Source organism: Halichoerus grypus, chromosome 14, assembly GCF_964656455.1.
Source record: "Halichoerus grypus chromosome 14, mHalGry1.hap1.1, whole genome shotgun sequence".
NCBI lineage: Eukaryota > Metazoa > Chordata > Mammalia > Carnivora > Phocidae > Halichoerus > Halichoerus grypus.
Window position 1 is genome coordinate 73,150,182 of NC_135725.1, and position 25,305 is coordinate 73,175,486.

Sequence of the window (25,305 nt, forward strand, 5' to 3'; positions counted from 1 at the left end):
ACAATGAGCACACTGCTTTTTCAAACTGATTTGCTTCAATGTATCACCCGCCCACAAACTTGGGCGCAGAAAAAGCCACATCCTCTTTCCTCTCCCAAATCGTGCACTTCAGTTCAGTGACAATGGTGTGGCAGGCAAAAGGCCCCCTAACACACTATTTGATTGACTACTACTACTGATACTGGTTTTCCCTCAGATGAATAGAATAGAAAAATAGAAGGCTTAGAAAATGCAAATGTGAGGTTAGCAATAAAAAGGGAGCACTGAGAATTCTTTTTTACTTCCTTTAAAATCAATTTAAATATTAACTTGATTCCAAGCTAATGTGGAATTGCAAGATAATCACTTCTGCTCTGGTCTTGGTTAAGTGCCCAGCTACAATTTCAGGTCTTGAGTCAGAGATGGGCTATTACCTATTTCCCCTAATTAACTTCCATCTGTTTGGTAGTTTGTGTTCTCCTCTAGAAGTGATGGAGGGGCGGGGAGATACCATATAGTGAAAAGATAGATATAAAAAGGCCTGTGTTGCAGTACTTAAGGACAATGGTTAAAATATGTGTGTGTGTGTGTGTGTGTGTGTGTAGGAAATGCAAAGACCTGATTCTCCCCAAAACCAAAAGGACTGTTCAAAGGTTAGCTCAAGGCCTGTCCAATTCCAGGAATGAGGACTACACTTGCAGTCAGAAGATTTGACCCCACAATTCAGGTCACATACCTTTCTGAACCCATTTCTCCATTCTAAAGTGGGGAAAACGGTAACCCCTGACCTTCCCACCATCCACAACTGTCGTGAGGAGGGGATGGAAGAATGTGTGTAAACAAAAACTCCAATGAGATAAATCAGAACTACAGGCATGCACACACACAAATCAGCTAGGGAATAATCAGCCCCCTAGCTGGGCAACCCCCAATTTTGACTCCTCATCTAGAAGGGAGCACACAGCCAGGTCTCAGAGCTCAACTCGACACACTGTCCCCAAGACAGTTAATAAGGGAAAGATCCTTTCTCCACCCCCAGCTTGGGCCTAGCTTTATGTAGTGGCACGCAAACCCAACTCCGAGCGCCGTCCTACCGGTCCTTCGACAAACAGACCCTGAGTTCTCCCAGGAAGACCCACTATCACTCTCCTGAGATCCCCTCCCCACCTTAACCATGAATCGGCTTGGGAAAAAAAGAACAGTCTTGTGGCAAAGCTACCACGCGAATTTAGAGAACTTCTGGCTGCCCTCAAGTTTATGAGAAAACAATTAGAACTGCAGAAAGATGGCACATCCTCTTGCCAATGCTCAGCACCTGCTCTTGTTAAGTAATACTACTGAGCAACTCTGGGCTGTCATTTAGAACATTCATAGGCAGTGAAAAAGTCCATGTTTTTGTTATTTTAGTATTCTTTCATACTTCCGCACTATACCCACAAGTACATTTTACGTAATATTTTACTCAATATTTAGTTATTTTAACTAGAAGCTTTTGATACTAAGCAAGTGGGATTTCTTCCTTTCAATGACAATTTTGCTAAGCTCCCCTGTGGACCACAGGAACTTCTTTGGCAGCTAATTCTAAAGCTGGAAGTTAAGGGGGCTGCAGAAACATATGGTGTTTACAGAACCAGTAAAATAATAATAATAATAATGGGAGTTCAGATTCTCTTTTGGATAGAGGAGGCTTTCAGGAAAATCCTTACTCATCAGAGACCCTACCCTACAGTAACCACGATAATGTGTAATGATTCCAAATTTCATTCAAAGGCTGTGAAAATACTATAAGCTTGAATAGTTGCATATAAAAATGAAAAGTAGAATGCTATGTGTATTAGTCTTTTGAGAGCTCGACTCTCTAAGTCACCTAAGATGAGAGCACGAAAGTTTCTAAATGCTGATCCTAGGTTATAGGCCGAGGTGGTGCCTCAGAGGACAAAGGACAATTATTCCAAATACTGCCGAATGCTGATGGGGCCTGGGGCTAACAGCTGTTCCTGAACACCCAAGGGTCAGGATATCACTTCCCTCTCTCTGACTCTCCCCAGTTGAGGGGATATACTTGGAGCCAGGTCTCCCAGGGCAGGGCCGCTTCACAGACAGTTTCCACCTGTTTCTATTGTTCCTCTCGTTTCCTCCTCTGCCCACCAGCCCAGACCACTCAGATCTGACCCTCAACGAATGCCCAGTGAGCTAGCAGAGAGAGAACACAGCCGCCCCCACCCCGTCAGGAACATTGTCCCTCTTCTGCAGGACTGCAACCCTGCACAATTCCAGGGCCACGTTCATACACACTGCCCCCGAAGGTCATATACTAGAACTGTCCCCTGCTTGCCTCCCCCAAGCTTTTTATTCTCCAGGCCTCGAAAAAGAGGGAGAAGAGGGAGAATACCATTGTTGCCTAGGAGAGCCACATGCCTCTGCTCCATTCGTTTCTTACTGAGCCTTGGAGTCACACCATCGGTTAGGGAGGAAAGTTAACGAACACTGATTCAGGTTTTAAAAGTCCAATCTAATATGCCCATCCGTAAATTCAGCAAGTTGAGAGCGGGCCCAGGACCGCTTACATCTAATGTGTCATGGTTCATGATCAAGTAACAGCCATAGTCACTGAGGCTGTAGGTAAAGGGGAAGATCACATCACTCACATTCTTCCCCCTTCCCTGTAAACACATGGACGCTGGCCATGGGCTTGACAGTGTTTCAGCCCATTGTTACTACATGAGCACCTGATCTAAAGGAAGACAAGGGCATTTTTAAGAGAGAGTAATGAAAAAAGTTAGCCAAGACTGCTATAAACTTTGGTGTGGAAGAGAAGAACTGTCTAAATTAACAGAATATTTTTATTTGAATGAAAACTTATGGCTTTTGAATACCTGTAAGACCCATGGATCTGCGTCAAAGCCACGCTGCCTAACAGACATTGCAGGAAACTTACTGGAGTGGCCAGGTTAGTATACTTTCTATTAGTATGTCAATTCATTGTAGGAAAGGGGTTGCTTCTAAAATGTTTGACAAGTTGCCTCTGTCAATGATCTCTACCCTTTTCGATGACCTCCTTCATAAAGGCAAATTCTAGCCCAAACTTAAGTCCATCTCATTGCTCATTGTAAAAGGATGATTCCAAATTAATCCAGAGATGCTATAAAGGAAGGTGCAGAGGCTCTCTTGCATTCAATTTCCAGAAGAGCTGACTCTCAGGAATCACTCAGAGGAAGACAAAGGTCCAACCCACATGATCTGTAGCCTGTGGTCAATATTACACTATCTATCAAGGGTCTCAAGTACACGGACACAGAACTGGTTGTGTAGTAGGCAGAGAAGACGTCAGCAATTCCTGAGTTTCCTCCTCTTGGGGGGTTCCACAGAGGTATTCACCATCTTGAATCCAGAAATGGGGCCAAGCTGGGGATGGAAAAAGTTGCAGACCCAGACACACCTGGATGGAAGCCACACGGGGCCTCTGTGTAGGCAGGCACCTGAGAAGCTGTCATTACACCTGCCCCAGCAGCACTGCATCCCCCACACGTAGCGCCCATCTGCAATCTAGACATGGAGGAGGAAAAGAGTCCATTGACACACTTTGGTTTTCCCTTGGTGCATCTGTATGTGCTGCTCACGTACCCTCAGGGGAAGCAGTGTGGGAGATCATCCACCACTCTGTGAGTAGCCAGGGCAGCCATCACTGACCCTGCTCCTTTTCTGCACCAGAAGGGCACCCCCCACCCCATCCTGAGGTGTAGAGCTACTCATGCCTCTCACCTGCTGAGTGCTGAGCCCAGGATGACCTCTACCCACAGCCCCTTTGACCCTCCTCAGTCCCAGCTGTTCTTCATGACTCCAACCCCATCCTTCCGCCATTCCACTCATTTCTCAAAAATGACAGTCTCACATACCACACGGCTGAGAAGGAGAGGAATGCGAGAACAATCACAACGGCCATGGAGCCCAGCCCGACGCCCACCATCTGCTGCAGCATGAATGACGAATCTGCGGGACAAAACCACACACTGAGCCCACAGCACGCAATCATGGCCCTCCTGGGAGGCACACGTGCACCTGTGCTCACTCCAGTCTAACCCAGAGCTTGGCCCCATTTAACAAACCATCCCAAGAATGCCCAGAGTGCCTCTGTGTCCCCTGAGTTGGCCCTGAGGGTGTAGGACCTAAGGAAAACACAGTCCCGGGGTATTTCTGAAAGGAAATGGAAACGCAGGCCACATTCAAGTTACAAGGGATAAAAAAGTTCATCTTGCTGTGCATACAAATACAGCGAATTGTGTTGCTTGTATTGGTCCTCTCTCAGTCAACTGCACTGAAAGTTTTTATGGGCAGTTTTCCTTTGCCTTGAGGAAGAAGTCATCCTGGACTTTTGCTCCAAAAGTGATAGGTAGCTCCAATGGTCAAATATAGCAAATGAATCCTCTCTGATGGATGGAGTCATCTGTCATTTTCCCGACACACCAACAAGGATAGTACCTCCTCGCTCTGCTCAGCAGGTTGCCATGAGGATAAAGTAAGAAAATTAACGTAGGGCGCCTAGGTGGCTCAGTCGGTTAAGTGTCTGCCTTCGGCTCAGGTCATGATCCTGGGATCCTGGGATCGAGCCCCGCATCAGTCTCCCCGCTCAGTGGGGAGTCTGCTTCTCCCTCTGCCTCTGCCCCTCCCCTAACTTGTGCACACGCGCACTCTCTCTCTCTTTCAAATAAATAAAATCTTTTTTTAAAAAAAGAAAATTAATGTAAAAGCTCTCTGAAAGACATACATATGCTCTGTTTGGGGGTGTATCATATGTTGACTGCAGGGAGATCTTTTGCTATAGACTGAAAAACACCCACACTTGAGTTGCACATTTGGGCCAGTTGACTCAATCAGAGCATCATGTTCTACACCAAAGGTCTCATTTTAATTTGCAAACAACTTATTTAGCACTTACGATATACCAAACACTGTTCTAATGACTTCTCCTAACTACCTAGTACTCACACAGGTATTACAATAATAGTGCCTGGCTTAATAACACACTGAGCACTATTATTATTCCCATTTTACTGATGAGGGACCGAGGCATGGAGTTGTTCAGCAACTTGTCCATGATCACACAGCTAATAAACAACAGAGTCAGGATCCAAACCCGAGCTGTCTGGCTTCAACATCTTTGCTTTTAACCACAACACCATGCTTTCCCAGTGCAGATCTGAATCCAGTTCTGTCTATAGCAGAGCAGGTCACGCTCCCCCTCAGGAGTTAGGGGTGCAGGCCCTGCCCTTTCCTGCAGAGGCTGATGATGATGGGATAGTTCCTCTTTAAAAGAACAAAGGTCTGCATGCAATGGTGCCACCAGACATTGAAAAGATCTTGGGGGCTGACGTTGCATATATAGAATTAAAAAAGAAAAACACTGCCCAGCCATGGAAGAAGTGTAAGGAAGTGCAACTAAGTCCAAATTTTGCCAGATAATTTGTCATGGTTGTCACTGTCGGAATATGAAATTATTTCACTTTTCGGTACCCTCCTTTTACTGATGCCCCGAGCATATGCTTAGTCTGCCCCGTGGGGCATCCAGTACTGCCTAGGAAGAGCTGAAAACAGCAAAAGCAAAGATCTGCTAAGTAAGGAGGAGGGGCTTGAGAGGAAAAATAGTAGCCCCTGGACGTGAGACCCTCGAAACATAGATGACTCGCTTCCCTGGCAGCAAATGAAGCTCATCCGAGAAGAGTTCCTGCTCCTTAACTCTCTCATCACCAAATCTGTGCTATCCAACACAGTAGCCACTGGCCTCAATGTGGCTGTTTAAACCTAAATTAGTTAGTTTAGGTTTAAACTAAATTAAATTAAAAATTCAGTTTCTTGATCATATAATCTCAAGCGCTCAATTTCAAGTACACACTTCAAGTGCCCAGCAGCCTCATGTGGCTGTTGCTACCATCTTGGACAGCACCACTTTAAAACCTTTCCACCGTTGCAGAGGGTTGCATTGAAGGGTACCGCTCCATCTCTTCAACCAGCTTAAGAGCAGTTTGGTTCTATTCTCTCACAGGGTAGCTGGCACCAGCAAAAGTAGCCGGGGAATACACTTCTTGCTAAAAAGCTCTGAAAAACCCATTACCTCAGAAAGTGTTGTCAAGAGACTTTCCAGAAAAACATGGCTTATATTGTTTGGCTACCTTTAGGATTCAGAAGAAAAAGGCTCTGATATTTTAAGAAGCCATACTACAGAATAGAAGGAGGAGCTGTGGTTAAACTAGAAATTAGAAGAGAAAAAATTGGGGGAGTGACTTGAATGACTACCTATTAAAACAGTGCAGTATCAGCATAGGGATGAATACACTGGAACAAAATAGTGTAGAAACAAACCCATGTACATCAAATAATTTCCAAGTCAGGTTGTCCAAGTCTGTATTTGAACACCCTAACTGTGGACTCTGGACAAGTTATTCAGCCATTCTGTGCCTCAATTGCCCCACCGAGGGATGATCTAGTAACACGGGAATGATAATAATAGTACCCACCTTATAGGGTTATTGTGAGAAATAAATGAGGTAAGTCCTGTTAGAACTGTGCCCTGGACACAGTAGGCAACTGGCAAATGTCAGCTATGGTTCATTATTGTTGTTTGTTACTGTTTCAAATCATTAGGGGAAATGACATATTATTCATAATTCGTGTTGAGAAAATTGGCTGACCATTTAGAATAAAGTGATTTTGATCATTAGAACTTATACTATATATGCCAAAATAAAATCCAGACAGCTTAAAGACTTAAATGGAAACCTAAAAGAGTTAGAACAAAGGGTAAGTGAATCCTTATCTAAAACATCTCAAGCAGGTACAAATTGTCTAAGCGTATTTATTAATGCAGGAACCATAATGCTCACTGCTGGGATCTGCTCTTTCTACCACAGAGCCACCTCCTAAAAGATCTTGCCTGGCCCTTGACCACAAGTTATCATCAACTACACTTTGCAAACTCTGTCTTCCTCGTACAAAGTTCCACGTTCTTTGCTCATCTCTGGTCGACTTAAGTTTGCTCTTAAAGATCACCTGCAGTTGTTCACCATCTCACTTGCAAATTGTATGAACCTGCTAGAATATGCTTCATCCAGGTCAGAAGGCTTTATGTGAAGCTGTTAGCTCTTCTCTTGCTTTTAAAATGTCCCCCCACAAACCAACAGGACAGAAGCAAAGTTGGAGTTGATGGACCTTTCTCTTGACCATCCACCAGCAGGACATCATTCACCCTAAGCAATGGGCCCACCCAACTATTCCTTACTCTAGATGTAAATATTGGAAAATCATCTTTTTCTTTTTAATTATTCTGCATAACATGACTTGGGTTTGGGCTTCAGGCATGATTCTTGCTGGTATAGGTCTCTTGGTCTACTTTGTGTATGTACTCTGTGAAAATCTGAGTCTGTCCAACCCAGAGCCCTCACAGTGTAGCCACACAAGATTTCTTTAGGGACTTTCCCAGTTAATTCCTCACTGAGAAAATTTACAACTGGCCAATTCAAATTACATTTTTTAGAGCTTTGCCGTCTTCTGGTTACCCTTCCTTTCACGGTTTCATGCTATAAAATCATCCTTATTTTTCTTCTGAATCACTTGTAGAATATTCTTTCGGAAACTCGAGTGAATCATGTGTTATATCACAGTGACTCATTCTTGGAGAGAGTAAATCCATTAGGTTAAACGCTGCCTTTCTCTTCAGGGTGACTCCCAGAGGAGGTACAATGTTCGTGAGGCGTGACAGGGCTTCTCTGGGCTTATCTTTTAACTCTTCCACTAATGCAAATACCACAGGTGCTGAAGAGCAAGTTAGAAAGACTCCATGCCTACTTTCAAGCTTCCGGACAGCTTGAGAACTTCCTGTGGCTGTCGACATTTTTTCATGAATTCATACGAGCAGGGTCACTTCCTGAAAGCCATAATCCTGTTCTCCAAATGGTACAAATAATTTGCACCATGACGTCTAGTTAGTGTGTTAAATTCTTCTTCTGCTATCCTAAGGTCTCCTCACTTGAGTTCCATGCAGAGTGGGCGATGAAAAAGGAGATCAAAGTAAGAGATTAATTTAGAGATATGTAACACCTGATGAATCAGCAACATTTTTGAATTCATTTTCTAGTGCAGCTTAGCAGCTAGCCCCCACTCATTAGCTCGCAGTTCTGTGGGCCAGGAGTTCAGGCACATTGTGACTGGGTCCTCTGCTCAGCGTCTTCCAAGGCTGAAATCAATGTGTCAAGTGGGCTGCATTTCCCTCTGGAGCCTCTGGGGAAGAATCTGCTTCCAAATTCTTTGCAGTTGTAGGACTGAGGTCCCCATATTCTTACTGGCTGCCAGCCATCGGCCACTCAGCTCCTACTGGCCACCCACATTCCTGCCATGTGGTTCCCTCCACCTTCAAAGACAGCAGGAGAAACCCTTATTCATGTCGGATCCATCTCACCTTTGAATCTCCAATCTCCTGTTTCTGACCTCTAGATCCAGATTTAAAGGGCTCATGTGAAGGTCAGGTGCATCTGGATAATCTCCCTTCTCGGGACCTTAATTCTTCAAATCCTTTCTCAGCAACACTTAGCATAGCCTTTGAATGAGTAACTGAGTGAAGGTGGGTGTATACCAGTGGCCAGGAATTTGTGAGGCTGTATCATAATTCTCCAGCCACAATGATGAAGGTTTAAAGTATGCGTGTGTGTTTGTGTATGTGTGTATACATACAAGTGCACAGCATATACAAACACATACGTACACACTAGGCTTCCATCTTCTCTGGTTCACTTAAGTATTGCACTTACTGTGCTTCATTTTTCATCTGATTTTACTGCTGGTTGACCAGTAATCCTCCAACCCAATTCACTAAATTCTGATTAGGTACCAATGTGCACCAAGCACTGCCCCCCTTCTTCAAATGCTCTCCCTCAGGGGTATGCAATCTAGTAAGAAAAGACAAGTGCACCAGTTGCACTATAGTATGGCAGAATGGCTAAAAGAGAGGGAGGGAGGGAGGGAGAGAGATCCTGCCCCACTGAGGAAATAAAAAAAGCTTCATGGAGGACATAGCATTTGATTTTAACCTTGACAAACAGGTGGGATTGTAATAAGCTAATAAACAGAGATTACAGGAAAGTCATAGGGCAAGCCAGGTAGAAATAAATAGGTAATTGTATGAATAAAGACACAAAGGAAAGTAAGCAAGGACCATAACCAGAGAAGAGCGGACACATCACTTTGAATGGAGAAGATGAGAGGCAACCAGAAGGGTAAGCTGGTGTCAAACCGAGGCCTTAGAAACCAGTCTAAAATGTTAATGGAGAACTCTGGAAGAACCACCAGGGGAGGTAATCAAATCAGTGCTGCAGTTTAGAAATATGAGTCAGATGTGTAGGCTGGAGTGAACGAGCCCCTGAACACCATGGTGGGAGAGGAAGAAAGAGGCTCTGCCAGTCATCTATGCTACAGATATAAAGGCCTATGCTCAGGGGGTGAATCCAGACATGAGATGGGCACACCCTAGGTGTAAAATGTGGGCTGAAAGGGAAAGGGGAATGGTCACTAATGACTCACGGGTTTCACCCCTATGACTGAAGAGTGTTCTGTGAATACAGTTTGTGATCATCTCACGCATGTCAAATGACCTTGCTTTGTGACTCAAGAAATCAAAGAGCCAGTACTTTGTGGCTGGAAGGGATCTGAGAGATCTCGGTAAGAGGCAATTGAGAACCAGCCAAGTTAAATACAATTTCAAAGACACTCGGCTGTTGAGTAGCAAGGCTCAAGCAAGGAAGCCCAGGCCTCTGCATTTCCCCTCAAGCCAACTACTGGTTCCCTGGTAGTCATCACAAAGCTCTTTTAGGGGCAATCTGCATAAGGTAAATAGCAGAATTCCTCCCTGGGCAAAGGTGAGAATGGGGCAGTTGCTTGGCACAGATGAACTTGAACAAGTTCAGGACTAATCTGGATCCTAGTTCTCTCCAAATTATTTTCTGAGATGGCAGTCTCCGACATTTTTGCAAAAGGGGACTGCCAGAGGTGAGTGCATGACACGTAAATATTTATATCAGAATTGCCTTCAGCGTTTTAAAAAACAGTGGGCTTCTCTATTATCTCCAGAGCCTTCCAATAGTATGAATTCAAAGGTTTGCGCTCTCTTTCAACACTGCTTCTTAGGCTGAGGAGGGTAAAGAAGGCACTACCAAAAGCCACTTAGATTCTATTTCCAAAGCAAAATCCTTCCTGTTAACTTCACAGTAGCCAGCTCTTTGGCCATTTCTTCCACCCAGTTAGAGTGTTTGCTAATGATATCAAACAGCTGCTGAAACCAGTGGATTCTGGAAGCTATTTCTGAGCCTGTCCAGGAGGCTTGCACATCTCCATTCTTCAGATAAAAGCACCTCTTTTCTTTGTGGGAACTGCATTCCCACCCTTAGAGCCTCAGGGAATGCACTGGCTGAAAAATTTCCAAATGCTGGAACATGTGGTTGTTTCTTGTGGTCTTCACTTAAATTCCAAGACAGGAAGCTAGGCCTATCTGCACGCATTAGTGTAAGAGCATACATCTCTGTGAAGGGAGACCCTCACTAATTATGCTAAGTAAAATAAGTCAGAGAGAGATAAATACTATATATTCATAGTTATACAAGGAATCTAAAAAGGCTGAATTCTATATAGAAACAGAGAGTAGAATGGTAGTTGCCAGGGTCTCGGGGGTGGAGAGAAGTGGGGAGATGTTGGCCAAAGGGTACAAACTTCCAGTTATAAAATAAATTAAGTACTGGGGATCTAATGTGCAACATGGTAACTATAATTATCAATACTGTATTATATGACTGAAAGTTGCTAGGAGAGTAGATCTTAAATGTTCACACATACACAAATATATACATGGTAATTATGTAAGGTGATGGAGGTGTTAACTAACCTTATTTAGGTCATCATTTCGCAATACAAATCAAATCATCACACTGTACAAATGAACCTCAATGTTATGTAAGCTATATCTCATGAAAGTGGAGGGGTGGGGTGGGGGAGACCCTCGCCACCTGGCAACCACAATCCAAGATGGCTGATGGTCAGGTAATGTGCCCTGCCCAGTAGAAAAGCCATGTCCTCTGCTCTTATGGAAGTTGGTGTGAGCAGAGATAAAAAGATGGGAAATAAGATTAGAAGATAAGCAGACAAATGAAGGAAGCCTAATTCTCTAGGTCCCTCCCAATCATTTCCTGCTAAGCACCCTCTGCTGACAAGGTAACAGATCCCCCATTGTAAAGTGCCCTTTGCTGGAATCCTTCTGGAAGCAGGGTTATGTGGGCACTTCCTTACCACCCCAGCCTATTGTTTCTTGCTGCTCTGAGGTGAGGGGCAGGATGTAAGGGGTTAAACTGATGCTCCAATCTAAGAGCAAAATTCCTCAGGCTGTTGCTAGGACTCATAAACCACAAAGAAAAGGTCCAGATTCAGAGGTCATAAACTTGACAAGATTTCTGGTATTAGCTACAAACTCATGGAATCCCTGGGAATCAAATCCACTGGCTGGCTGGCTGCCTGTTGGTTGAAAGAAACGTACTGCCAGGGAAATCCCACGTCTGGCAGACACAGAGCTGCGATTGCTCAATCCCTGAGGCAGCTCTCCCACCTGGACAGCTGCCCGCGTGGGTAAGTTTGAGGCTGTTGAGCACTCGGCAGAGCTCCTCCCTGCTGCTTCTCATGCATGGACAGCTTTAGAGGAAAGGGCCAGGGTACTTTCCCAGGAAAAGACTGAGGCAGCCCAACTAAGTGACCAAGTGACTCACTCTGCTGCCAGCCAGGGGATGCTTGCTTTTCCCAGCCAGCAGGATGTGGTCATTGTTCTGGGCCCCCTGCCCATTGCACCACACTTTATCTTTTCTTCCTTTCTAAAAGAAAGTGCTTGTTGTGCTTGTCCAGTTCCCCCTTTCATGTTACAGACTGTGGTTTGGGAATGTTTACATTTGGCATTTAGTCACCGACTGCCATCGGATCATGAGAAGTCCACCTGCATTGGATCAAGAGCAATGGACCGTCGCCAGGAATCCTGGTCTTGGAGCTGGATGCAGTAACAGACCCACCTCTGGGTTGTCTTCCAATCAAGTTCCACTTTTGGTTGTACAGAGGATAATTCTTCCATAATGGGTGTTTTTCCTAAAAGTATATGTGGGGGGGCCTGGGTGGTGCAGTTGGGCGCCCGACTCTTGGTTTCGTCTGGGGTCGTGATCTTGGGATCATGGGATGGAGCCCCACGTCAGGCTCCCAGCTCAGCACGGAGTCTGCTTAGGACTCTCTCTCCCTCTCCCTCCGCCCCTCCCCAGCCCCGCACACTCTCCCTCTTACTCTCTCCCTCTCTCTAAAATAAATAAACAAAATCTTTTTTTAAAAAGTATACATGAATGTGTGTGCACATGCTAAGCAGCTAAATGGCTGAAAGTAGTGGACTGTTGTGGCTCTTTGTATTGGTCTGCCAACATGTTTTTCTGTGCTTCTTTTCCTGATGGGGATCATGTCCGCCTCTCAATGCAATCCTGGTGTGTCTGTCAGTCACACTGATCTGCCCTCAACCAGTCATAATCCAAGCCCAAAATCCCAGGTAGGCTGTTTGTAGTGCCTATATAGTACCATACGAGGGGTACTAGTCATCCCACGGACGGTCACTTAATCTAGGAGGAAAGATTCTTTCCCTGAATTGAAAAATCTTCTGTTCCCAACTGAAGTTGCTAAACTGGGCAGCTGGTGCCCATCCCTCTCCATCACATGGTTTATTGTAGAAGAAAATGAAGCCAACTCAGAAACAGAAAGCAGAGACACAGACAGAGTGTCCCACTCATGGTGTCAAGTCCCAAGTGTCAGTTCCTGGAATCCTGGTGATGCCCCTCTGGGGCTAGGTCCATAAGCTCCCCACCCCCATCCTTTTCAGCTATGGCTTTTTGCTTAAACTAGTATGAGATGGGTTTCGGTCACCTGTGACAACTTAAAAAGAAATCTCATTAACATAAACTTGATGCTGCAGACTGGACAGGAGAAAAAAGACAGGATGCTTAGGCAGAAAGTGGTTTTACCTTTCACTTGAGCCCAAACTGCACAGGAGCATCTTCTCACCTATGAAGAGAAATGCAGCAACACATTTAATGAAGCAGCACAGAACATCAGTTTAAACAATACATTTTAGCCCGGAAACTTTACTGGGTTTGTTTTTCTCTTAATTTGGATTAAAATATCCTCATCTAGCTCTAACATCTTATAATTGAGCCATGTGATCACTAAGTATTGGAGGGACTGGCATGGGTAGCAGGGACAGAAGTGACCCCAGGGATCAGTTCTGTAGCTTTTCAATAGATCTCAGAAAGCACACACTATGGGTAAACAACAGAAACAAATGGCAATGAGTTTCATTCTCCTTGCCAGCCCTGAGCAACTGGCATTGACTGCCTACAAACGATGTTGAAAAATATTCTGAGATCCCGTCCATGTGACAGGGATGTGACAGTGACAGTGACAGTGATGCATGTGATAGGCAAGGCTATGGGAAGTCTTGGTAAATAATAAGACTTCACTGGTCTAGATGATACTTATCTGGCCAAGACCCACAAACTCATTGGAATGAGATACCTTCTTTCCTTCTCCCCCAGTTATTCTATGCATATTTGTCTGTTAAGAACACTGGGGTTACTCAGCAAAATGTTCCCCAGAGGATACTAAATAGCAGGGGTCAGAGAAAGATCCCTCCAACTTCAAAAGAATATTCTCTTTCAAGTGACAACCTTGGGTAGTCTGGTTTTATTAAAAATTAAAAAAATATATTTTTACACTGAAAAATGCTGGGGAAAGCTTGAAATGGCCATAAGCGCTTGAATGTAACTAAATTTTGCCTTGGTGCTAAGTGCATCAAGGGCATCTAGTAGAAAATCATAGGCAAGAATAACCAGTGAAAGGGACCTCAAGTAGTAGGGCAGGTACTAGGGAACTGAGTGTATTAAAGGAGAGAAACTGGTGGGGCCAGGTGAAGAAGGAAGCTCATTAAAATAGAGTGTCGTGACCAGATTTACACTTTATGAAACTCATTCTGGCAGGTGTATGGAGCAAAGAGACAGAATAAGAGACAGGAAGATGAGTTAGAAAATTGATGTTCAGGCAAGAGATGTCAAAGGCTAAACATCGTTAATGAAGAAGGAGAGGAAAGGATGATTTTACACAGAATGAAGGTGACAGAATTGACAGAATTTGATGGTGCACTAGACAAGAAGATAAAGAGGGAGGAAACAAGAATTATTCCTTGATTTCTGTCTTAGCAACTGGGAGCATGGTGATGCTATTTACTTGGACCGATACACAGAAGGAAAAACAAACTGGGAGAGTTGGAAAACAAACTTCCTGGTGTCAAATTTTACTACAAAGCTAAAGTAATCACAACAATGTGGTGCTGGCATAAAGACAGACATATAGACCAATACAGTAGTATAGAGAGTCCAGAGATAAACTCTTGCATATGTCAAATAATTTTCGACAAGCGTGGCCAAGAACATTCAATGAGAAAAGGCAATCTTTTCAGCAAATGGTGCTGGGAAAACTAGATATCCACATGCAAAAGGATGAAGTGGGACCCTGACCTAACACCATACAATTAACTCAAAATGGATCAGATCCAAATATAAGACCCAGAACAGAAGAAAACATAGAGAAAAAGCTTCAGCAAATTGGATTTAGCAACGATTTCTTGGATATGACATCAAATGCATGGGCAGGAAAAAAAAAAAAAGAGAGAGAGACAAACTGGACTTCATCAAAATTAAGAACTTTTGAGGATGTGAAGAAAAAAGAACGCTCATGCACTGTTAGTGGGACACAAACTGGAGTGGCCACTGTGGAGAACAGTATGGAGGGTCCTCAAAAAATTAAAAATAGAACTAACCAGTAATGCCACTATTGGGTATTTACCCAAAGAAGAGGAAAAACACTGAATTGAAAAGATACATGCACCCCTATGTTTACTGCAGCATTATTTACAATAGCCAAGATAGGGAAGCAACTCACGTGTCCATGGATAGATGAATGGATAGAGAAGATGTGGGGTATATATATATATACACAACAGAATATTACTCAGCCATAAAAAGAATGACATCTTCCCATTTGCAATGACATGGATGGACCTGGAGGGTATAATACTAAGTGAAATAAGTCAGTCAGAGAAAGACAAATACCACATGACTTCAGTTATATGTGAAATTTAAGAAACAAATTTTAAAAAGAGACAAACAAAAAAAACCCCAGACTCTTAAATATAGAGAACAAACTGGTGGTTGCCAGAGGGGAGGTGGGTGGGGGGATAAATGAAATAAATGAAGGGGATTAAGAGGACATGTATCACAATGAGCACTGAGTAATATATAGAATTGTTAAATCACTATATTGTACACTTGAAACTAATATAACACTGTATGTTAATTATACTGGAATTAAAAAACAAAGAAAGCTGGAACGTTAAAAAACACTAAGAACTTTGTACATCAAAGGACACTTATCGAGAGAGTAAAGAAGGCAACCCATGGAATGGAACAAAATATCTGCACATTGCAAATCTCGTAAGGGATTAATATCAGAATATATAGAGAACTCCTAATACCCAAGAACAAAGAAATAAATAACTCAATTCAAAAATGGGCAAAGGACTTGAAAAACCATTTCCCCAAAGAGGATATATAAGTTGCCAAAAGCACATGAAAAGATGCTCAACATCGCTAATCATCAGAGAAATGGAAGCCAAAACCACAATGAGTTACCATCTCACATCCATTAGGAGGCCCATTATCAACACAGAAAACAGCGGGTCCTGGGGAGGACGTGGAGAAAATGGAACCCTTATGCACTGCTGGTGAGAATGTAATATGGTGCCGCTGCTGTGGAAAATAGTGTGGCAGTTCTTCAAAAAAATACGAAGAGAATTATCCAACTGTAAATGACCCAAAGAACTGAGATCAGGGACTCAAAGAGAAATTGGTACACCCATGTTCATCGCAGCCTTATTCAAAATAGCCCAAAGACGGAAGCAACCCGAGTGTCCATCCACAGATGAACGGTTAAACAAAATGTGGTGTATACACACAGTAGAATATTTAAAAAGGAAGAAATTCTGACACAATGCTACACCATGGGTGAACTTTGAGGACATGAGGCTAAGTGAAATAAGATAGTCAAAAGAAGACAAATAATGTATGATTCTTCTTATATGAGGTACCTGGAGTAGTCAAATTCATAGAGACAGAAAGCAGAAGAGTAGTTGCCAGGGTTTGGGGGAGGCAGGAAGGAGAGAGGCACTACTCAATGGGTATAATGTTTCAGTTTGCCAAAATGAAAAGAATTCAGGAGACTGGATGCGTAACAATGTAAATGTACTTAATGCTAATAAACTGTACACCTAAAATTGTTTATATGGTAAATTTTGTTATACGTATTTTACCATTAAAAATAAATATTAAAAATAAACCACTACTGGGCCCCTGGGTGGGCCAGTAAATAAAATAAAAATAAAATAAATAAATAAATAAATAAATAAAATAAAATAAAATATTTTAAAATAAAAAATAAAAATAAAAATAAACCACTACTAAATGTTCTGGAATTAAATTGTGGTAATAGTTCTACCACCTTGTGAATACACTAAAAACCACTGATTGTATACTTCATTTTTTATTTTCTTTATCATCTTAACCATTTTTATTCTTTTTTTTTTAAGTCTTGAATTTATTACTTTTTTTTTTTAAGATCGTATTTATTTATTTGACAGAGAGACAGAGAGGGAACACAAGCCGGGGGAGTGGGAGAGGGAGAAGCAGGCTTCCCGCTGAGCAGGGAGCCAGATGCGGGGCTTGATCCCAGGACCCTGGGATCATGACCTGAGCTGAAGGCAGACGCTTGATGAGTGAGCCACCCAGGCGCCCCAACCACTTTTATTCTTAAAAAAATTTTTATATGGGTATAGTTGACATGCAATGTTACATTAGTTTCAGGTGTACAACTTAGTCATTTGACAAGTTTATAAAAGATGCTATGTTCACCACAAATGTAAGTACCATCAGTCCCATTATATCACTATCACCACATCAACTATATTCCTTATGCTATAAATTATATACTTTAAATGGGTGATTAATGTGGTATGTGAATTGTATCTCCATAAAACTGTTTAAAAAAGAAAAATAAATAGTTCACTACTAATTTTAATATGACTGTAACACTAATAGATTGGAAACCCATAGGGGAAGTAATTGCAATTGAAAAATGCAAGTCCCAATATAAATTTTTTCCAAACCCCTTCACCTCCTTAGCCTCCCAAAGACCAAGTTCTGCGAAGCTATATGAAAAAGAGGTATCCATGACATCATAGGAAAGTTTCCTATAAACTAGGATTCGTATCTTAACCTCTCACTCAATTATCTGTGTTATGGATTGAATGTTTGGGTCGCCCAAAGTTCATATATTGAAGACCTAGCCCCCAGTATGATGATACTTGGGAGTAGGGCCTTTGGAAAGTAGTTAGATTCAGATGAGGTCATGAGGGTGGGGACTCCATGATAGGATTAGTGTCCATATAAGAGGAAGAAGACTGACCAGAGCTGGGTTGCACACTTTCTGCCATGTGAGGACACAGCAAGAAGGCCGCTGTCTGAAAGCCAGGAAGAGGGCCGTACCAAGGAACCAAGTCAACTGGTACCTTAATCTGGGACTTCCCAGTTTCCAAAGCTGTGAGAAATACATTTCTGTGGTTGAGGCCACCCAGCCTAGGGTATTTTGTTATGGCAGCCCATGTGCACCCATGTACCTCTTAGACTGAAGGCTCAATCTGGGAGCGCAGCTCTCTGAGCCCTCCCTACACCGTACTCATATTGTACTGCTAGTGCTGTATCTTTGGCTAGAAACACCAAGGCAGGATCTCCAGGTAAGCTTCTAGCGAGAAGGCCCTGAGTCATAAACACCTTGTAAACAAGTTCAGGGAAACATATTCTGGGCTTTAGCCTGCCAATTCTTAATTCCTACGTTACTGTCACAAAATACTACTAAATCTCTTTGCTACTTGTACATATTCTTAAAAGTAAGCACTGGTTTACTATCAAGCATGATAATGGCACATTAGACTTGTGTCCTATACAGAATTTAACAGAGTACGTGTCAGTTTTAAATATGGGATGGGGGCGCCTGGCTGGCTCAGTCAGTTAAGGGTCCGACTACTGATCTCAGCTCAGATCTTGACTTCAGGGTTGTTGAGTTCAAGCCCTGTGCAGGGTTCAAAATAACTAACTAACTAACTAACTAACTAACTAACTAATGAACCTTATACTCAAGATGGCTCCAATTCATCAGTCAAGAGCTGTTTCTATTAGTATAATTTTCTTCTAGTTTCCATTACCAATCTATATGAATTTATATCACACTTTGAGTTCTCCTGGGGCAACCATCACAATGGTTCTTCCAGATCTTTCACCCCTGACTCACTGATTCAGCTCTTGCTATTCTGCTTGTCCAGCTCACTGTATTTACTCATTATGCAATGAATCTATAGTTCTATGTCTCATGAAAGAACCACCACTGGAATAACGCAGGCTTTCTAAGGATGAGAGAGGTGGGGGTGGCCAAGGAAGTCAAGGAAGCAGAAAATAGGGCAGCGCTGACGGTCATCTGCCTCGCCTTCCTGCTTCCGAGAGGGTGATGGGAGGCAGCAGCCTGGCAGGAGCACAGGGAAGTGACAGAGAAATCCAGATATTCCTCTTCAAATCAGGCTTAAGCAGGGCATTAGGATGAGGGGATTTGTGAAGCTTAAGAGGAAGAACCAAAACGAGGTCAGTCCAAGCACAGATCCCACCAGGTCCCGCAGGAAGTTCAGACCATCAACCTCCTTAAAGGTCTCATCTGCCCATCATTTATACAGGCAAAGTATTCGACACATTTTTATGGTTCATACATGCAGTGTCCATCCCAAATAACAGGGAAACAAATGTTCAAATATTGACATTTCACGTGAAGAAGAAAATAGAGAATTCACGAGTTTTTAAAAGAAGTATACCTTATTCCATTCACTTGTGATTCGTAATATAATGCAGTAATCGTTCCCTTTTTTCAAAGGTGCATTATAGTATTTCCCATAGTACAGCCTGTCTCCAATAGATATCTCCGTGGCATCATCTGGAACATCTCTGGCCAGTAGTTCTGCAGCCACATATCCCTCAGCGTCAGAAGTGTTGCTAAAGAATGAGGTGGTCCCTTCAGAATCACAAAAAAATGTGCTTTGGAGGGCCAGGGGAAACACTAACACCTGATATGAACTGGAAAAAAGAAAAAAGAAAATGTCTATCAGACCCTTGCTTGGGAGAGTCATTCATTCAATTATTCATATGTATGGAGCACCTGCTATGAGAGAAACACTTTCCTGGGCACTGGAGATACATCCCTGGACAAGAAAAAGTCCTTGCCCCCTGGGGGGATTTACAGCCTGACAGCTCCCACACTTAGGGAATTCCAGTTTGGACCTACGGTGCTAACGCCCCACGACACGATGTGAGGGATCTCAAGTTCCCGCCGCAGATGGATGCCAAGTAAATCCTCTTGAGCTGAGAGAGGCTGTTACATGTATGGCTGCCCTGAGTGTGCAAACCACACAGCTGATCTCATCAGCGGTTTCCACGTGGGCAAATGAAACCCAGCTGTGGAAAGGGTTTAGCAGTCACATGGAGGCAGCCTGCCTACAAGCGTTAATGTCCTAAGTCTGCAAAAAGGCTCCAGTCACATGGTAAGCTGAAACGGAACTCATGTGATCTGCATTCCCTCCAGTTCACAGATACCAGAGTTCATGAAATAAATGAGAAGGAGTGCCAAGTCACCATGCGTTAATCTAGCCTGACCATGTCCTGAAATAGGCAGAAAGGTAAAATGTCATGTGTACATTGTGAAACTCTTCCCCCAACGTGGACAGAGGATCACACCAGCCAGCAAGCATTCTTTTGTACGTGTTTTGTTATTGTTTATCCCACCAAATACAAAACCTGTCAGCCAAAGGAGGTGTAAGAATAAAAACACACTGAGAATGAATCATGCCTCCTTTTTTAACCCCGCCCCTCCTTCCTTCTCTCCTGCCTCTAGGATAGCACATGTCTGAACATCTGCTTTCTCTATCAGGCCTGACAGCAGGGATTTAAATGACTTACTCCTGTATCCTTGCAAATCCTTACCGAGTTCTTTGGCTGTGACTGACTCCCCACTAATGTTTCTTGAGTTGACGTCTCCGTAAAGAGGAAAAACACGCATTGGTACCAAAGATGATTAGGGTAATTTCCAAGCCATGAGGCCACATAATCTATTTTACTAGCAAATATACACTTCCTGTTCCACATTCCTAATGCCCCATCTCCTGCTTCCTAAAAGTCCATGAGTCACTAGGTTAAGGAAAGGGAGCCCTCCACCACAGTAGGTCTGGGACTTGGAAAGCCTCCATCCCAAACATCCTATGTGTCTTCGGGGCCCTGATTTCCACAAAGTCTGGGCTCGCTTTCCAGCAAAGAGCTTTCTACAAAAGGTACAAGGTAAAGCCTGCGGGGTGGTGAGTTGCCGCCACCACCACCACTAAACATCTACGAAGCATCCACTGCCTACAGGGGAACGCTTGTAACAACACACTTTCCTGGCGATTTGAAGACATCCCTATGAATCATGGCTGCAGGTAGGAGAATAAATGGTGCAGAAGCTCTATGCTGTCCTCAAGCTCTAATCCATCTTGCCTTTCCATGTAGATGGTGGCATTCAAGTGCAACCTCAAGGCTCACCTTTGGTTCTGGACATTAGAGGCACCATTCATGGGGCATAAAGCAGTCTCCCCAGTTAGCCTGATCATAATCCCCCGAGTTGCTTGATAATTATACAGATTTCCAGCCCCCATCCCAGACCTACGGAATCGAAATCTCCAGGAGCTGAGTCTGAGAATTTGTACTGCTAATAGGGCAACCCAGATTATTTCTGTAAGTTGGCAAGTGTGGGAGACACTAGCATTAAGAGACTCCAGGAACAGGCTGCATCATGCACTCAAGATCACCAAGCTAAGGAGGGGAGCCTTGCTCCCAGGGCCCCGTTCCACCATGTGCCCCACGCCACTGCCCGCCCCCCCCCCACAACAATGCAGAAAGCAGACTCAGGCCTGTCTCCCACACTGGCAAAGCTGCTCCCCTGGCTCCAACCAGGTAGTCAGGGAGAGGAAACTGCTCCACTTGCCTGTTGGTAATTAACCCTGATGACGTTAGGGAAGCAGTTGTGGCTGTTTGGAACATGACTGTTCTGGAAAGACTTCTCCCCTCTTCCTCACTGCCACCCTCCCTGGAATGACTCACAGATCTCCACTTCCTGTTTTGGAGGCACTAGAGGGCACATTAGCCACAAGGATAGACTGTCATTTGGCTTTTCTTTTTGCCTTATGTAATTATTGGCCTACATACTACATTTGCTCTTGCAAATTCTCTCAGGCAGTGATATCATAACTTCTGTTCTCCTCATAGCAACAGAATGGCAGTGCCGTCCAGTAACTCATCAGGAATCAAGAAACAGAACAATGTATGCAATATCCATGCCTGGAAAGACCTTTGAGAACTTACTGCACTTAAACTAATGGAAAGACAGGAAAAGCCTAAGTTTCATTATAAAGAGACACACAGAGGCGCCTGGGTGACTCGGTCTGTTAAGTGTCTGACTCAATCTCAGCTCAGGTCTTGATCTCAGGGTCATGAGTTCAAGCCCCACACTGGGGCTCCACACTGGGCATGGAGCCTACTTAAAATTAAACAAACAAACAAAAAAGAGACACACAGATAATATATCCAGACTTTCTTTTTTATAATTTTATAATATCTCACATTTATTTTCACATTGAATGTACTGAAGGGTCATTAGACTAACAGGTCAAGAATGACATAAGGCAACAAAGGTTAGGTCAAGGATGGCAAGGCAATTGCCATGTCCTTGCCTTATTCCTGAGCAAGGTGCTTATCTCTCCAGGGGATCCTGTATCTTCCTTTCTAAAAAAAAGGGGGGGGGGGCGAATAATTCTGCTTTCCTAATCCAAGCATGACCCTGTAAATAAAATGCTTAATGGAACACAATGTAGTTCTCCAAGTCAGGTGAATTAATTCCATCCTAATACCATCTGGAATCCCAGAAGCAGTCATTAGCTACGCAGTGTCTTGCCTATAACTCAATGTGTGAACGAATTAAGAGAATTATCCAAATGACCCTTTCAGATCCACTACACACACCCAAAGATCATCTTTAAATGAAACGATGCTGGGGCACCTGAGTGGCTCAGTCGTTAAGCGTCTGCCTTAGGCTCAGGTCATGATCCCAGGGTCCTGGGATGGAGCCCGCATCGGGCTCCCTGCCCTTCGGGGAGCCTGCTTCTCCTCTCCCACTCTCCCTGCTTGTGTTCCCTCTTTCGCTGTGTCTCTCTCTGTCAAATAAATAAATAAAATCTTTAAAAAAAAAAAAATAAATGAAACGATGCTCCTGGTCCACCATCACTGAGAGACGTACATGAAGAGGTGAGTGCAAAGGATTAACACCTTCCACATCACACACAGTCAATGCTTGTCCGGCCGGTGACCAAAGGAAGGGATTTCATTTTTTGAGCTAAGCTGCCCAAATGCCTGTCTCTGGCTCCTTAGAAGTCTCTCTCTTCATTTGGAAGGATGCTGGTTGGAACTCAAGGCCCAGTCTGTGGCCAAGGAATCAAAAACAAGAGGCCCTGATTGCACTGCCCCAACTATTCAAGTGCAGCACCTAGAAAGTCCCCTCCTCGATCAAACCAAAGTTTCCAAGACTCTCCATGAGGACCACCGGGCAACCACGGAAAAGGGGCCACTACCCACCTGATAGGTCCATTTTTCTCCTTGGCTTTCCTCAGTCTCAGACGTGGTAGAGGCCCTCCATGCGCTGTGACAAAGTCTACTTCCGGAAGGGGAGGCTCTGGAAACAAGCCGAAAAAAGGAAAAGGGTGTGATCGGAATGAGTGGAAGCATGATGAAAGTGGTCATCGGGGAGCCATTGAAAGGAAAGTTTTAATGTAAAAAGCGATGAGCGTTTTCTGACACCTGCTACCACATGGATGAATCTTGAAAACATTACGCTACGTGAAATGAGCCAGACTTAGAAGGATGATCCCTCTTCTATGCAACATCTGGAACAAATTCATAGACACAGAAGTAGATTAGAGGTTGCTGAGGACCGAGGGGTGCGTAGGCAAGGGGGAGTTAGTTACTTAATGATCAACGGAGATTCTGTTTGGGGTGATGAAAAGGTTCTAGAAATAGACAGTGGTGAGGGTTTACAGCATTGTGAATGGACTTAATGCCAATAAATTTTGTGCCAGAAAATGGTTAAAATGGTACATTTTATGTTGTATATTTTAAATCCACAATAAAAAAAAAATTTTTTTTTAAGTGACGCCCCAGTGCTGACAGAGGGTACACACAGCGGGCCTGACAGTTAACTTGCTGGACAGGTTCCTATTTGGTGGGGAAGGCCAGCATTCCTGACTTCTACATCCTTTCCAGTCACAGAGCATTCTGTCCTCATTTTGTTCTCCCCAGCAACCAGATATCCCAAATAGACCTCCTACTGGGAGGGGACTATATTGGCTGACCCCAGCGTTCTAGTATCTAACTGGTAGTTACGTTCATAGTATGATTGCACCATTCTGCCTTGTGGGTACCTCAGCTCAGATGCACTGGGCACTAACCAAATGCACTAGCTGCGTCCTGCACAGGCCTCATCCCATATAATCTTCTCAACATTGCTATCAAGTGAATGAAATTCATAGAGGGAGAAAGGAAGAGAAAAAGACAAAGAATAAAATATGAGTGCCTCCCCCAGGTAGTATATAAGACGGATGAATCACTGAGCTCTACCTCTGAAACTAATAATACACTGTATGTTTGTTGAATTTAAATTAAATTAAAAAAATAAAAAATAAAAAAACATGAGTGCCCCCCCCAACCCTGGCCTTAAAATCTGTTACAGTGAAATTAAGGACTAGGAGGCCAAGATAAACACTCAAGACTTTATTTACCCAATTAGAAAATAACCTTGGTGGGCACCTGGGGGGCTCAATTGGTTAGGCGTCTGTCTTCAGCTCATGTCATGATCCCAGAAGACTGGGATCGAGCCCCGCATCTGGCTCTCTGCTCAGTGGGGAGTCTGCTTGTCCCTCTCCCTCTCCCTCCACTCATTCTCTCTCTCTCTCTCAAATAAATAAATAAAAATCTTTAAAAAAATAAAATAAATAAGAAAATAGACTTGGGGTAGAAATTCCCAATCCAAATTATAATAAATAAAAACTTATACCTTCCTATATAGTTTGTGGGGTTTTTTGGTGGGGGAGGGACAGAGGGAGAGGAAGAGAGAATCTTAAGCAGGCTCCACGCCCAGTGCAGACCCCAACGCAGGGCTTGATCTCACGACCCTGAGATCATGACCTTGAGCCAAAATCAAGAGTCAGACACTTAACCAACTGAGCCACCCAGGCGCCCCAATTGCCTAGTTTTTAATTTTTTTTAATTTTTAAAAAAGATTTTATTTGTTAGTGAGAGTGCACAAGCAAGGGGAGTGGCAGGCAGAGGAAGAAGCAGGCTCCCCGCTGAGCAAGGAGCCTGATGTGGGCCTCAGTCACGACCTGAGCCGAAGGCAGACGCTTAACCGACTGAGCCACGCAGGCATCCCTAGATAGTTTTTTAAAGCACTATCAAATATGATGGTTGCCAGAGGGTAGGGGGTTAGGGGTGGACAAAATAAAAGAAAGAGATTAAGAGTTAAAATCTTACAGTTAAAAAATAAGTAAGACATGGGGATGTAATGTACAGCATAGGGAATACAGCCAATAATATTCTAAGAACTCTGCATGGTGACAGATGGTAACTGGAGTTATCGTGGTGACCATTTCATAATGTATATAAATATCAAATTATCATGTCATATACCTAAAGCTAATACAATTTGTACGTCAATTATTCTTCCATAAAAAGGCTCTATCGAATATGTTAATCATACACCACCTACCAACCCATTTGTTAACCACCTTTAGACACCATGCACCCTGGGAGGCTGGGAGAAACAGCCATGGAAGACACAGTTTCTGCTTTCCAGGAGTTCGAAGTCTCACAGTGGAGACAGTTTCGTAAACACATGGCACTTAGAGCTATGATAAAGTCATACACGGGGCACTGTTGGCATGCAGAGGAAGAACACCTGACCAAGGGCAGGGGGTGGAGAGACCACTGAATGCAGAAATGC

General features: G+C 43.6%; 1 protein-coding gene across 1 annotated transcript in view; it reads right to left on the reverse strand.

The window, feature by feature from the left end:
* Nucleotides 1-2,470: 2,470 nt before the first annotated feature.
* Nucleotides 2,471-25,305, reverse strand: part of SUSD1 (sushi domain containing 1) — a 122,968-nt gene continuing 100,133 nt past the window's right edge. Inside the window, exons 13-17 of the mRNA XM_078061296.1 lie at nt 22,887-22,983; nt 19,049-19,307; nt 13,050-13,089; nt 3,876-3,969; nt 2,471-3,525 (exon numbers count right to left, since the gene is read on the reverse strand). Of these exons, the coding sequence (XP_077917422.1) occupies nt 3,525; nt 3,876-3,969; nt 13,050-13,089; nt 19,049-19,307; nt 22,887-22,983 (491 nt within the window). The 3' untranslated portion in view covers nt 2,471-3,524. The remainder of the gene's footprint in view (nt 3,526-3,875; nt 3,970-13,049; nt 13,090-19,048; nt 19,308-22,886; nt 22,984-25,305) is intronic.